Source organism: Coregonus lavaretus (assembly GCF_964263955.1).
Source record: "Coregonus lavaretus genome assembly, contig: HAP1_SCAFFOLD_2725, whole genome shotgun sequence".
NCBI classification, from domain to species: Eukaryota; Metazoa; Chordata; class Actinopteri; order Salmoniformes; family Salmonidae; genus Coregonus; species Coregonus lavaretus.
In genome coordinates this window covers 58,239-72,504 of record NW_028165601.1, presented here as the reverse complement: position 1 = coordinate 72,504, position 14,266 = coordinate 58,239, and the positions used below count along the sequence as shown (strand labels likewise).

Below are 14,266 nucleotides of genomic sequence, written 5' to 3'. Positions count from 1 at the left end.
CTGAGTCAAGCCAAGCAGGGCCAAACTGGGCTGGCTAACACTACAGAGCTGAGTCAAGCCAAGCAGGGCCAAACTGGGCTGGCTAACACTACAGAGCTGAGTCAAGCAGGGCCAAACTGGGCTGGCTAACACTACAGAGCTGAGTCAAGCCAAGCAGGGCCAAACTGGGCTGGCTAACACTACAGAGCTGAGTCAAGCAGGGCCAAACTGGGCTGGCTAACACTACAGAGTTGAGTCAAGCAGGGCCAAACTGGGCTGGCTAACACTACAGAGCTGAGTCAAGCAGGGCCAAACTGGGCTGGCTAACGCTACAGAGCTGAGTCAAGCCAAGCAGGGCCAAACTGGGCTGGCTAACGCTACAGAGCTGAGTCAAGCAGGGCCAAACTGGGCTGGCTAACACTACAGAGCTGAGTCAAGCCAAGCAGGGCCAAACTGGGCTGGCTAACACTACAGAGCTGAGTCAAGCAGGGCCAAACTGGGCTGGCTAACACAACAGAGCTGAGTCAAGCAGGGCCAAACTGGGCTGGCTAACGCTACAGAGCTGAGTCAAGCAGGGCCAAACTGGGCTGGCTAACACTACAGAGCTGAGTCAAGCAGGGCCAAACTGGACTGGCTAACACTACAGAGCTGAGTCAAGCAGGGCCAAACTGGGCTTGCTAACACTACAGAGCTTAGTCAAGCCAAGTTCTGGAACCATCCTTGAAAGGACAATGTGTAAAGAAAATATCCCAGCCAGTCCAGTCCAGTTGTGGTCAGCTCTGTTGTGTGAATCTTGTTTCTCCATACCTCTAAATGCCATCTTTCTAGATGGTGCCACTTTCAAATAAAATAAAATGTAATTACATTTGTCACATGCACCGAATACAACAGGTGTAGGTTACCGTGAAATGCTAAATTTAAAAAACAAATCAAATCAAAAAGTAACACAATAAAATGACATAACAATAATGAGGCTATATACAGGGGGTCATTCTTGAGGTGGAGTAGCTCTGCCAGTCAATGTGTGGGGGTACAGGTTAGTTGAGGTCATTTGTAAAGTGACTATGCATAGATAAACAGCAAGTAGCAGCAGTGTAAAATCAAAAAGGGGGTGGGGGGGGGGTGGGGGTTCAATGTAAATAGTCCGGGTGGCCATTTCATTAATTCTTCCCCCATTCGTTTGGGATTGAGACCTGCAGTCACCTTGATTTGAGACCACTTTTGAGAAGTGTTCCACAGGCAGTAAATCTATTGTAGAATAAATGGAACCTGGATCCATTTCATTCTATTAACATGGCTTGCGTGTGTTATAGCAGTAATGGGGTTAAACTGATATTAAAATGACAACTCCATAGGTGGGTATCAGGTCAGGGGAGTTCATCTCTGCTCCCAGCATCCCTGGGACAGTACTGATCAACATAGCTGACCTGATGCAGAGGTGGACCAGTGATGTTTTCCTCTCAGTGGTGAGACTTGCCCTTCCATTTGATACACTGTTAACTCATAAGATCATACAAGATGTTACAGGCTTATTGCACGTGGAAACAGACCTGCATTCAATTACTATTTAAAATCATGTTGAATACTTAATAAGCAGTGCTTGATTGAGTTTGCCTGTTGTAATGGAACCAATAGAAAAGTCCTAAAAGTACAAACATCAAAAACTTTTCTCCTTCAGTTAGTCCCTCCCTGTTTCAGCTAATTATCTTCAGTTTGGTGCCTAGTGAATAGGACTCAGGTCTCTATGGAAACATCAATGTAAATTCACCTTCTTCCCTTTCCCTTTCAGGTCTATAGGGTTTTGCTGCCCCCTGCTGGAGACTGGAGCACAAGGCAGTCCCTGGCTTTCTTTGGGCAGCTGGAGGATGAGGCCCCCCTCCTGTTGTGACGGGTCCAACAAATATCCCCTGGTGAAGGCAGGGTCCTATCTCATCCAACGCTTCAATTACTCTTATGGGAGGCAGTGAGCATTTCCCATGTTAAGCTATGGAATTAATTGTACAGCATTGGATTGGTGTTGGCATGGGGTAGAGGGAGTTTACATATACCAGTCATTTCCTTTTAAATCCATGAAGGGAAGTGGACAAGTTCACACTTAGAAAGGAGATAATAGTTCCACACCCCATGTGTCCTGATAACTACAGGAATGGAACCATATTGAGGTTGGCTGCTTTCTATACGGTTTGATGGGAGAGAGAGAGAGAGAGAGAGAGAGGCAGAGAGAGAGAGAGGCAGAGAGAGAGAGAGGCAGAGACAGAGAGAGAGAGAGAGAGAGCTACAGGAATGGAACCATATTGAGGTTGTCTGCTTTCTATAGTCTCCCGAGTGGTGCAGTGGTCTAAGGCACTGCATCACAGTGATAGCTGTGCCACTAGAGATCTTGGTTCAAATCCAGGCTCTGTCGTAGCCGTCAGCGACCGGGCGGCACACAAAGAGAGAGAGAGAGAGAGAGAGAGAGAGAGGCAGAAAGAGAGAGGCAGAGAGAGAGAGAGAGAGAGAGAGACGGGACATCAGGTAAAGTTCTGGATATGAGGGAATATGTGTGCAGAAAGAAACCCTCCAGTATGGTTAACCCCAGTTAGGCCCAGTATGGACTATCAATACAAGTGACCATTTAGAATGTGACCCAGTTCAATGGGTCTTAACAGAACTGGGGGATGTCAGCCATGAAGTTGTCTAAACACAACTGGAATATAATTTGTTTGTGATTCATTGTTAATGGATTTTCAATTAGGAACACAGGGGGAAAACCTAACACAACAACACACATAACACACAACCAATAAAAACACAAAGGGGGAGGAAACCACTAAAGTCATTACCATATTGTCATTTTCTAACGACAGGGAGAAAACATGTACAATCTAGAAGACTACTTTAGATCTGGTCAGAAGAAGCCTAGTGCACTACGTAGGGAACAGGGAGAGATTTGGGACAGAGACAGTAACTCCTGTATGGAAATCTTCATTCTAATGACAGTGAGCAAATCTCCACCCTATTCCCTATGTAGTGCACTACTTTAGATCTGATCAGAAGTAGCCTAGTGCACTACGTAGGGAACAGGGTGTCATTTGGGCCAGAGTCAGTAACTCCCCTGGGTATGAATTGTCTCTCTATCTTATCTGTCTTCTATATGATGTTCTCCTCTCCTCCTCTCTTCTCTCCTCTATTCACTCTATTCTATCATCCACACCACATGCCAGCTTCAACACAATCCATTTACAAGTTAAAGACACACCTTGGAATAAATAGCAAAGGAAAACTACTACTAGATGTATTTTTTATTTCCCATCACCATGAATCATATTTAATAACTGAACAGTAGCAGACCTAACTTCATCTGTTCCTGACTCTAGATAGTGGATTAAAAAGACCATCAATCTCCAATGATATTAAAGTACAATTCTGAACATTACTGATATACTGAGTGGTAAGTCAAGATATGTGCTGGGTTTTTATTGTTTGGTTAATACCACCACCTGCTGGACAGGTTTAATGTTGCTTGACTGAGCAGTATGGGAGAATAAAAGTTGCCAAATTTAGGGCCGGTTTCCCGGATATCTCCATTGAACATGCTTTTTAGTCTAGGACTAGGCTTAATCTGTGTCGGGGAAACCGGCCCATATAGTTTAAGTAGAAAGTAAGTTATTCCAGCTTGTAGTGGGCTGACTAGTCCTTGGGAATTGTCAGTTTGTTCCTGGATTATTTTCCATGCAGCTCCAGATGACAGAACACATCAATTAGGGCCGAGACTGGTGGTCCTCTGTAGCTCAGCTGGTAGAGCATGGCGCTTGTAACGCCAAGGTAGTGGGTTCGATCCCCGGGACCACCCATACACAAAAAAAATTATGCACGCATGACTGTAAGTCGCTTTGGATAAAAGCGTCTGCTAAATGGCATATTATTATTATTAGAACCAATTGAGAAACATGTCACTTAAAATATGAATGCACTGAATTTTATTCATAACATTTTCTGTAGATCAAATCAGTCAAATCGTTGTACATAAAACAGAGTAGAATGAATAATCACATCTGTGGACCATCACCACTAGCATGACTAGTATCTATGTGGACCCTACTACAGTTTAACCAGCTCATCTATAGACTACACCAGCATGACTAGTATCTATGTGGACCCTACTACAGTTTAACAAGCTCAGCTATAGACTACACCAGCATGACTAGTATCTATGTGGACCCTACTACAGTTTAACCAGCTCAGCTATAGACTACACCAGCATGACTAGTATCTATGTGGACCCTACTACAGTTTAACCAGCTCAGCTATAGACTACACCAGCATGACTAGTATCTATGTGGACCCTACTACAGTTTAACCAGCTCAGCTATAGACTACACCAGCATGACTAGTATCTATGTGGACCCTACTACAGTTTAACCAGCTCAGCTATAGACTACACCAGCACGACTAGTATCTATGTGGACCCTACTACAGTTTAACCAGCTCAGCTATAGACTACACCAGCATTACTAGTATCTATGTGGACCCTACTACAGTTTAACCAGCTCAGCTATAGACTACACCAGCATGACTAGTATCTATGTGGACCCTACTACAGTTTAACCAGCTCAGCTATAGACTACACCAGCATGACTAGTATCTATGTGGACCCTACTACAGTTTAACCAGCTCAGCAGTCCCAGAGAGCCAAAACCCAGGATAGAGGGGCTGAGTGAATGTGGTCTGGACTCTGTGGAGGAGGGTCATTGTGTCAGAGACACTGTAGAAGGACAGAGTACCTGCCTTGTGATCCAGGTCCACTCCTACTCTGGAGGACTGAGGGCCTGATACTTTAGTCACAACATTATTGCGTCTGAAACAATAACCACCACTATAACACTGTAAACTCCAGGACTTGTTATTGTTTCCAAATACACCATCTGTCCCACTCTCTGTTCTGCTGATGTCTTTATATGAGACTGCTGTAACAACCAACTCCCCACTCCACTCCACCTCCCAGTAACAGCGTCCAGACAGACCCTCTCTACACAGAACCATCAAGTTGTTTGTGAATCTATCTGGATGAACAGGATATGGTTGGTCTTGGTTTGTATCGGTCACCTTTCTGTTCCCTTCAGACAGAGAGAGGAGTGTGCGTGCTGTGTTTGGGTCCAGTGTGAGCTGACAGGAATCTGGGAGAAGAGCAGAGCAGAGACCAATGAGGGGAGTTAGAACAATAAGTGAAGTCAGATACTGTATCTACCCTGTCTTTGATTAGAGCACAGCAGAGATCAAATCAGAGAAATATGAGGAGTCAGATAGATACCCAGTCTTTGATTAGATCTACTATTGCTATATATTTCTAGAGGGATTGTTAGGAGTGTCAGTAAAAAGAGACTGTTAGTTACTTCAGAATAAAGAGACTCACATTGTAAGAACTGTTCTCTGGTCTTGGGCTCTGGAGGCAGTACAACCTCCACTATATTCACTACAGACACACAAACACATTCACAGAGAGAGGGAATGTTATCATCACACCATATTCCACATGTATATGACTAGTAGGGAACTTTTAATGGTCTAAAGTTGATGTTCTTATTATTTTCAACACACCTGTAGTGGAGATCTTGGTCCATTCTCCTTTAAGGACGTCTTCTAGTTTCTCTCTCAGTTCAGACACAGTCTTACTCACATCTCCAAAGTACTGAAGAGGACGGACAACGATGCTGGGTAAGTCTGAAGATACACTGGTACCGGAGAGAGACTGATAACTCTGGAGAGAGAGGGAGAGAGAGAGAGAGAGAGAGAGAGCGAGAGAACAGAACAAATGATTGAGAGTTTCACATTGAGTTTTAATTTCATATCACATGTAACAAGGCAGTTGAGTTACCTGGAGGAAATGGATGTGATCCTCTGTGTGTGAGAGCTGCTCAAGCTCAGTGCTTCTCTTCCTCAGCTCAGCTATCTCCTGCTCCAGTTGCTCCAGGAGTCCTTCAGCTTGACTCACTTGAGCCTTCTCTTGGGCTCTGATCAGCTCCTTCACCTCAGAGCGCCTTCTCTCAATGGAGCGGATCAGCTCGGTAAAGATCTTATCACTGTCCTCCACTGCTGCCTGTGCAGAGCGCTGTTAAGAGAGAGAGAGAGAGACACTTGTCTTACTTTAATGAGCCATCCTCATTACACTAACACACCCACCCCCACCCCTAAAAGCACATTGCGTGCCACCACAACCTCCACACAATCACATTATCCAGTACCCAACACCACAGTACAATACACCAACCAGCACCACATTCCAACCGTCCTTCCAACCCCTCCTCTCCAGCCGTACAGACAGCCCCCCTGAGCCCCCATACCTCCTGAAACATCTCCACACTGTTGATCATTTTGTACAACTCAAACTCAACCCTAAGGCGTCAACAGTAATGGCATTACCCTGGCAACACAGAAAAAACATGATGAACAGTCTGTCATTGCAGAAAACGGACACCCCTCCCCAACTCCCAGGTCAACCCGAGCCAACCAGCTATTGGTGTCCAGGGCTCTATGTAATACCCTCCACTGGACGACCCCTGACCTTTCCAGCACTGGGCGCTTATAGAGCCCCTCCACCTATACCCTGCCATGCTCTCAGCCCCCACAACCCCCTGCCACTGATGCCCCTTCACTCCCACTAAGCTCAGAGTGTTAAAAGTCAGTAAGTCCTCCAGACTCTCCTGCTAGTCCCCAGTCTCTGCTGTCACTTGCAGTGGTGGAAACGGTGGTGGCCCCTCCTCAGGCTGCTCCAGCCCCCTCCTCACTGGGTCAGGCAGAGCCTCCTGGACCTCCCCCATGACTCTCTCCAGCAGCCTAAGAGACGTTTGTCCCGCCTGCTGTGCCGACTCTTGGGGGGGTTTCCACAACACGGCAGCCGCAGGTCTGCTAGTCTCTTGATGCCTGCTGCCATTAAAGGTCCCTGCAGGATGGCTGAATGAGTGGACCTCAACAGGATCAGTGGGTTGTGGAAGAAGGGCTCCTCCCATACCCATGGCCCAGGCACCACCCCCCCCTCTGGTGTGGGCCTCAGCAGCTGCCAGGCCCTCAGTACTGCAGCATAGAAATCAGAGACTCCTGCTGTATTGAGTCTCTCCTGCCGCATGATGAAGAGCCGCTGATCCAGCCCCAAACCAACAGCCCTCCTCAACAGAGCACATGCTGGTTCCCTCCAGCCCACCTCCGTAGGGTACAGTAGCCTCTGCACCGCTTTGAGTCAGAACGATGGAACTGTCCCTGGTGAATGCCCCTCCCTACCCAGACTGGCCTACTGAGCCCTCCCCACACCTTGACCATACATGAAGCCCCAGCGTACAACATTTGAACACAGGCCACAAAATTCTCCCCACAACCAAAACAACACATTGAACAGATATTCATGGTCCACCCTATCAAAGGCTTTCTCCTGATTATGAACAGATTGTCTGTGTTTGAGCGTCCTGGTACACAGTACGTTTGGTCCTTGTGTACAATAGAGTCCAGGTGGGACTTCAGTCTGTTAACGAGGACCTTGGTAAAGACCTTATATTCCACACAGAGCAATGCCACAGGCCTCCAGTTCTTTATGTCGCTCAAATCCCTATTTTGGGCAGGAGAGTCAAAGCCTCCCGTCTACAGCTTAGCGACAGCTCCCCCACCCCGACGCACTCACTCAACACACGTCCTGTCCAATAATTTCCCAGACCTTTAAAAAAAAAAATCAGAGGCAGACTGTCTGAGAGACGGCAGCTGAGAGTTTGTGAAAGGCCAGGGAAATGTCAATTCTCTGTGACAGAGAGAGTTTGGAAAGGTCTGTGAGCAGAACCTGAGAACAACCAGGATCACAGAGTTATGCCCTCTATAAATCAGAGTACAACTCCACAGCCGCGGCCTCATCTCCCCACAACAGAAGTTACCCACCCATCAGGCTCCCTCATCTCCCCACAACAGAAGTTACCCACCCATCAGGCTCCCTCATCTCCCCACAACAGAAGTTACCCACCCATCAGGCTCCCTCATCTCCCCCACGACAGAAGTTACCCACCCATCAGGCTCCCTCATCTCCCCACAACAGAAGTTACCCACCCATCAGGCTCCCTCATCTCCCCACAACAGAAGTTACCCACCCATCAGGCTCCCTCATCTCCCAACAACAGAAGTTACCCACCCATCAGGCTCCCTCATCTCCCCACAACAGAAGTTACCCACCCATCAGGCTCCCTCCTCTCCCCCACAACAGAAGTTACTCCCCTTCTGCTGTCCCCACCTCTCCCAAAAGCCTTGGAAGCATGAGCAAAAAGTGACATCTTGGAAGAGCTTTACATGGAATTTCCAATAGGACACCTGCCTGGGCCCTGGTGAAACAGAGAACTGAGCCCTGTACTAGGTGCAGACACATTTTGGAAAGCAAAGACAAGGAAATTGATTTTGGCTCTAACCACTAACAACCTACCCTTACACACCTCTTTTGCTACCCCTGCACTAAGATTTGTGCCATGGCTCAGCACCTGCGCCCCCTTCCACCAGACCCCCAATACACTTCATTAATCACATCACTGTGTGTCTCTTGCAAAAAAATCACGTCTAAATGTTTTGGTTTGACATATTCCCCCAGTCTCTGCCGCCGTTCATGTTAAGGAAGTCTAACCGTGAAATCTCCATAAGAGGTGGGAGGGAAATCACCACAATCAAAATCAAGTAGAGAAGCCCATAAAGCCACCATGCCAGAAAAAACCATCCATTTAAGCAGATTCTGAAGACATGCCCTTAAAAACCCATGACCCATTTTCTCAGCCTGTACCGCTTCCTGGGTGAGATGACACGAAACCCCTCATTCTTCATCACGTGTTGTACTGACCTTACAAACCTTCCAGGATCAATAAAATAAGACTCCAGCAGAACCTTATTTTTCCCCTTTAGTCTCCATCAGGAACCTAGAAAGTTCTCTCAGCGTATATACTGGGCCCTCAGCCTGACTGTCTGTCAGCTCTGGATCCAATGAGCCGTCTGAAAACGAGACGCCTTGTCCTCCGCTCCCGCAGACTCACCTCCCCCCTCTTCCTCCTCCTCCATTGGCACGGTACCGTCCTCCTCCTCCCCAGTCTCTGCCCCCCTGCACTTCCCCCCTGATCAGTGCCTCTTCCCCAATGACAGGCAATATTTCCTGGGATGAGCCCACCAAGCCTTCGCCCACCGGAGTCTCTGTTACTACAGAAACCTGCCTCAGCTCATGTAGCCCAGCTGCAACCCTCCCCACCACCGCTTTCTCCACGGCCTGCGCACCACCACTTGGCCCTGCTCTACTCTCCTCCCTCCTGGTACCCCCTCCGTATATTATGCTAACTTTACTGAAGCATATATCACTCGTTGGCCTATCCCTCTGTGCTGGCACAGATCTACTACTCACAGGGATCCTCTCAGGATCTCTCACCCTTGACCCATCCTCCTCTACTTTCTTCACTGTCTCAGCATACGACACCTTCTGCACTTCTCTGACTCTAGCCACCTCATCCTGCCTCTCTCGCACCGGACACTTCCGATCCCCAGCAACATGGGCATCCCAACAGTTGACACACACAACTTTATCCACCGAAACTACACAATCCTCTATCCCATGCCCTCCTGCACACTTCCCACATCTTGGAATCTCCCTCCTACAAACTGCTGACCATAAACGTTGCACCTGAAACAAAGCAGTGGATTCGCCACAAAAGCTCTAACAGGATAACTGATATATCCTACCATGACTTTGTTGGGTAAAGACTAAAAACTCAAAAGGACTGACAGTGACTCCTATGTTTCACCACGCTCACCACCGGGTCTGTGTTGCACCAAACGGCAGGAATCACAAACACCAGCAGTCTTCAACCTTAATTGCTCCACTTCTACACTTAACGCTACCCCAGAAATCACTCCTTTCAATGGTGCCCTGTTCCTAAGAGCAAAGCAAGAAACAGATCTTGACCCAAGTTGCGTGACACGGAGTGCCCACTCCCTCTGGTCAGAAGAAACACAAACAAATATCACAAGTCCACTACAGGTTACCTTCACTGATTCAACTGCACCCAACTCCTTTCCCACCCACCCTGAAACCACAAATGGATCTGCCAAAACGAATGGATCCACTTTGTCCTACAATGTAACTCCTACTGCACCAGATTCTTCTTTATCATGTCCATTGATGCCAGGCTCTGGTTCCGAGCTCTTCACCACACCTTCTACCTCACTTAACTCTCCCTCATTCATTTCCATTTCACCTCCAGAACTCAGTCTGGCGAATGGCTCACTCTCTTTGCACTTGAATTATAACATTTGAAATGTCTCTATTACTTTGAAACGTTTGTGAGTGTAATGTTTACTGTTAATTTCTGATCATTGATTTCACTTTCGTTTATTATTTATTTAACCTGCTTTGGTAATGTAACATGTTTCCCATGTCAATAAAGCCCATTTAATTGAATTGAGAGAGAGTGAGAGAGAGAGAGCTCCGTGTTAATGTATAGCGGACATGAGTCACTCATGGTTACTCATGGTTATGTGATGAGGTAGCCCACTTGTGACTTTAAAATCAGTGTCGGCCCAGTAGGGAATCTCCTCTTGGTGTAACATAATAATATATAATATGCCATTTAGCAGACACTTTTATCCAAAGCGATTTACAGTCATGTGTGCACACATTTTTACGTATGGGTGGTCCCGGGGATCGAACCCCCAAGATGTTGGTTTCTCCCTCAGTAGACCCGGGTTCATATCCCACCGGTTACATTAAGCAGACTATTCTCTGAAAGGGGTCCAGACAGCCTGTTCCCAACAGTGGAGCCAGTGGGATTGGAGACGGGCCCCTCTCTCTCTCTGACTGGAGGAGAGAAGTGAAATGGTGTGTCTCCTCTGGTCAACAATACTCACCTTGAGAGACTCCACAGCCTGTTGGAGCTCCTTCAGCTCCTTCTCTCTCTCCTGGAATCTCTGCTGGACCTTCTGCTGACTCATCCCCAGCTGCCTCTGTGGAGAATCACTCTTCAATGAGCTATCAAGCTTTATTTGTCCAGTGGATCAATAGTATAGTAATGTGACATAGGGCCCATAGAAGATAGGGATTAATATGTTGAGGAACTGTCTGTGTGAAATTATATTATTAAGTTGTTATGTGAATGATTATAGTTTTAACAGTGCACAAAACAGGGGAGCTGATTGGGTGTTTGATAACGAATGATGATGGTGTTTGACTTTAGAAAATGGTGATACATTTGGAGAATCTGGGTTAGCATATCTATATAATCAAGGTTTGTGTTCATATTTGTTCTGCCGTGGATTGATTTCATTTGAATGATCTCATATTCAAACAGCCTTAGTTCCTACTGTAATTATTATTTGTTTATCAGACAGTCACCAACAAGTAGTTCTGGTCTTACCTGTTTCTCAGTCCTCTCTGCTGCAGCTGACACTGTTTCATGGCCTTTATGTTCATCCATCACACACAGCAGACAGATACACTGCTGATCGGTACGACAGTAAACCTCCAGCAGTTTGTCATGATGAGAGCAGATCTTCTCCTGTAGTTGTGCGGTGGCTTTGACCAGCTTGTGCTTCTTCAAAGCAGGATATTCATAGTGAGGTTGGAGGTGAGTCTCACAGTAAGAGGCCAGACACGCCAGACAGGACATGAGGGCTTTCTGCTTTCTGGTCCCAGTGCAGAAATCACACGCCACATCTCCAGGTCCAGCATAGCACAGAGCAGGAGGGGGAGCAGCCTGGAGTCCTGTCTTCTTCAGTTTCTCCACCACCTCAGCCAGCACGATGTTTCTCTTCAGAACAGGCCTTGGGGTAAAGGTCTGTCTGCACTGGGGACAGCTGTAGAAACCTTTCAGATGATCCTGATCCCAGCTTTCTTTAATACAGCCCATACAGTAGCTGTGTCCACAGGCAGTAGTCACCGGATCCTTCAATGGATCCAGACAGATGGAGCAACAGAACAGTTCCTGATTCTCTGCCATTTTGGTGCTCTCTCCCGTAGGTTAAGCAATGGCAGTGTCAAAGATAACTTTCTGTTTCAAGGAACTCTACACCAGAGGACAGGGAGGGGCTTCCTCTTGACTGTGTACTCTGTATGTAGAGGGGGTGTGGTTTCTTTGATAAGGAAGTGTGACAGAGTGTTGGGTAGTAGCCAGAGATGGTCAGTATTTATCTTACATCTATTTGAAATATGTATTTTAATTACTTTTGAGTATTTTGTCATTAGAATCACACTGGGCTGAACTAAACATTTCAAAATAGTAAATACTTTTCAATACCATTTTTTAAAATTGTCATTCACATTTTGCAATAATTGAAAGTCGCTCTGGATAAGAGTGTCTGCTAAATGATTACAATGTAAATGTAAATGCAAAAATTAATAATTGCAATCACTGAAAAACTCAATTTAAAGGGATTCTTGGGGATTTAGGCAGTGAAGCCCTTTATCTATTTCCCCAGAGTCAGATGAACTCATGGACACCATTTTAATGTCTCTGCATCCTGTATGAAGGAAGTTAGAGGTCGTTTTGGGAGCCAATGCCAACTAGCGTTAGCGCAATGACTGGAAGTCTATGGCATGCTAGCAGTTACTATAGACTTCATAGCGCTAATGTCAGTTAGAAACTTCCTTCAAACTGTAGAGACAAATAAATGGTTCCATTCATTCATTGATTTTTAGAACATTTTCAGGTCATTGTTTGTTTTCAGTGGAAAGTCCAAATACATTATTTTTCAGATGTTGGGGGTAAAACTGGCAAAGCTATAATGTTTATTTATGCTCCATAAAGTTGTCCTAGAATCTGTTGTTACCCTGACCTCTCCTACAGATTCCATCAGGTTACTACATTCAGACCATGACCTCTAACCTGCACCTGAACAGCTTCCTCCTGCCCATCGGTGCCATGAACGTCATCAGCATCCTACCTCTGCTGCTGCTGGCCCCTCTCATGGAGTGTGTCACCTCCTGCTACCTGTCCATGGAGAAAACACCCTTCTCCCACGCCAGAGTCATCAGTAAGCACACACACACACACACACGGCACAGATACACACACAAACACACACAGAGAAAGACACACACACACACACAAACACACACACACACACACACACACACACACACACACACCCTACTGGTGTACCTGCCCCCTACTGGTGTATTAGAGACAGACAAGAGACGTTTGAACCAAATGAATGCTTCTTTCTCTAACAGATCTGGGACCAGGCTACAAAGAATGTGCCTAAACATTTGATTTATTTTTACTATAATGTTAAAAAAGGGGAATTTAACCAGATCATAGGCCTACTGGAAGATTGTTAATAACCCAGAAGCTCTCCATTAATAAGTCTGAAATGGTTGAAATCATCTGTATCCACTGGTAATTATTGAGATATGATTTTGTACCAATCCCAAACCCAGGATAGAGGGGCTGAGTGAATGTGGTCTGGACTCTGTGGAGGAGGGTCATTGTGTCAGAGACGCTGTAGAAGGACAGAGTTCCTGCCCTGTGGTCCAGGTCCACTCCAACTCTGGAGGAGCAGGGGACAGATATTTCTGTTTTATTAGCATTGGGCCAAAACCTACAATGGGGGGGATAGCACTCCAAAGTCCAGGACTGACTGTTACCTAGAAATGTAGACTCTGGGACCTTTCCTTTCCTGATGATCCCTTTATATGACTCGTCAAAAAGGCTGTTACTTTTTTCTTCAAAACTTGAAGCACATTTTCAATTGACTAAGTACAAAACACAAAACCACACAGTAACATTTTCACCAAACCTAATCAGTGTTTCATCTAGAAATACCTTTCATATAAAGTAAATGCCTTTCACAATGCAATGCTCACAATACTTTTCATATGATTCTCTTCTCATTTGTTTAAATACATTTGACCTTCACTTAGTCTAACTGCGCTTAATGGTTAATCACTTAACCGTTTGGTAAAACTACAGATTTTAAACTGGTTTGTCTACTATATAAGGATTTTGAGAACTACAGAAATAAAATGTGTTTGTAAAGTATAAACATCTAGATAACATGTATGATACATGATAACCATACATAATGACTGCTCATTATTGCTAATTGATTCCACATAGTGGGAACCACAATTGGTCACCATATAAAAGGATGTTTATGAACATTTCTTTCAACATGGAGCAGGATAGACAGCAAGGGAGAGGAAGAAATCAAAGAGCTTGTGGACAAGGGGCCAATCAGAGAGGAGGGTATGGGCCCCATTAAAGAGGTCAGAGAGGTCAAAGAGCTGGACATCAGAGAGAGGGAGGCAGACTGCAGG

The 14,266-nt window shown here is 45.9% G+C and overlaps 1 protein-coding gene across 1 annotated transcript; it reads right to left on the bottom strand.

Annotated features, from left to right (window-relative positions):
- Nucleotides 1-3,917: 3,917 nt before the first annotated feature.
- Nucleotides 3,918-11,969, bottom strand: LOC311115689 (tripartite motif-containing protein 16-like). The gene is made up of 6 exons (XM_084190844.1): nucleotides 11,367-11,969; nucleotides 10,861-10,956; nucleotides 5,834-6,067; nucleotides 5,557-5,716; nucleotides 5,372-5,431; nucleotides 3,918-5,135 (listed from the first exon to the last, which is right to left on the bottom strand). The coding sequence occupies exons 1-6, from the start codon at nucleotides 11,946-11,948 to the stop codon at nucleotides 4,618-4,620; spliced, it is 1,650 nt and encodes a 549-aa protein (XP_084046970.1). The 5' UTR covers nucleotides 11,949-11,969; the 3' UTR covers nucleotides 3,918-4,617.
- Nucleotides 11,970-14,266: the final 2,297 nt, after the last annotated feature.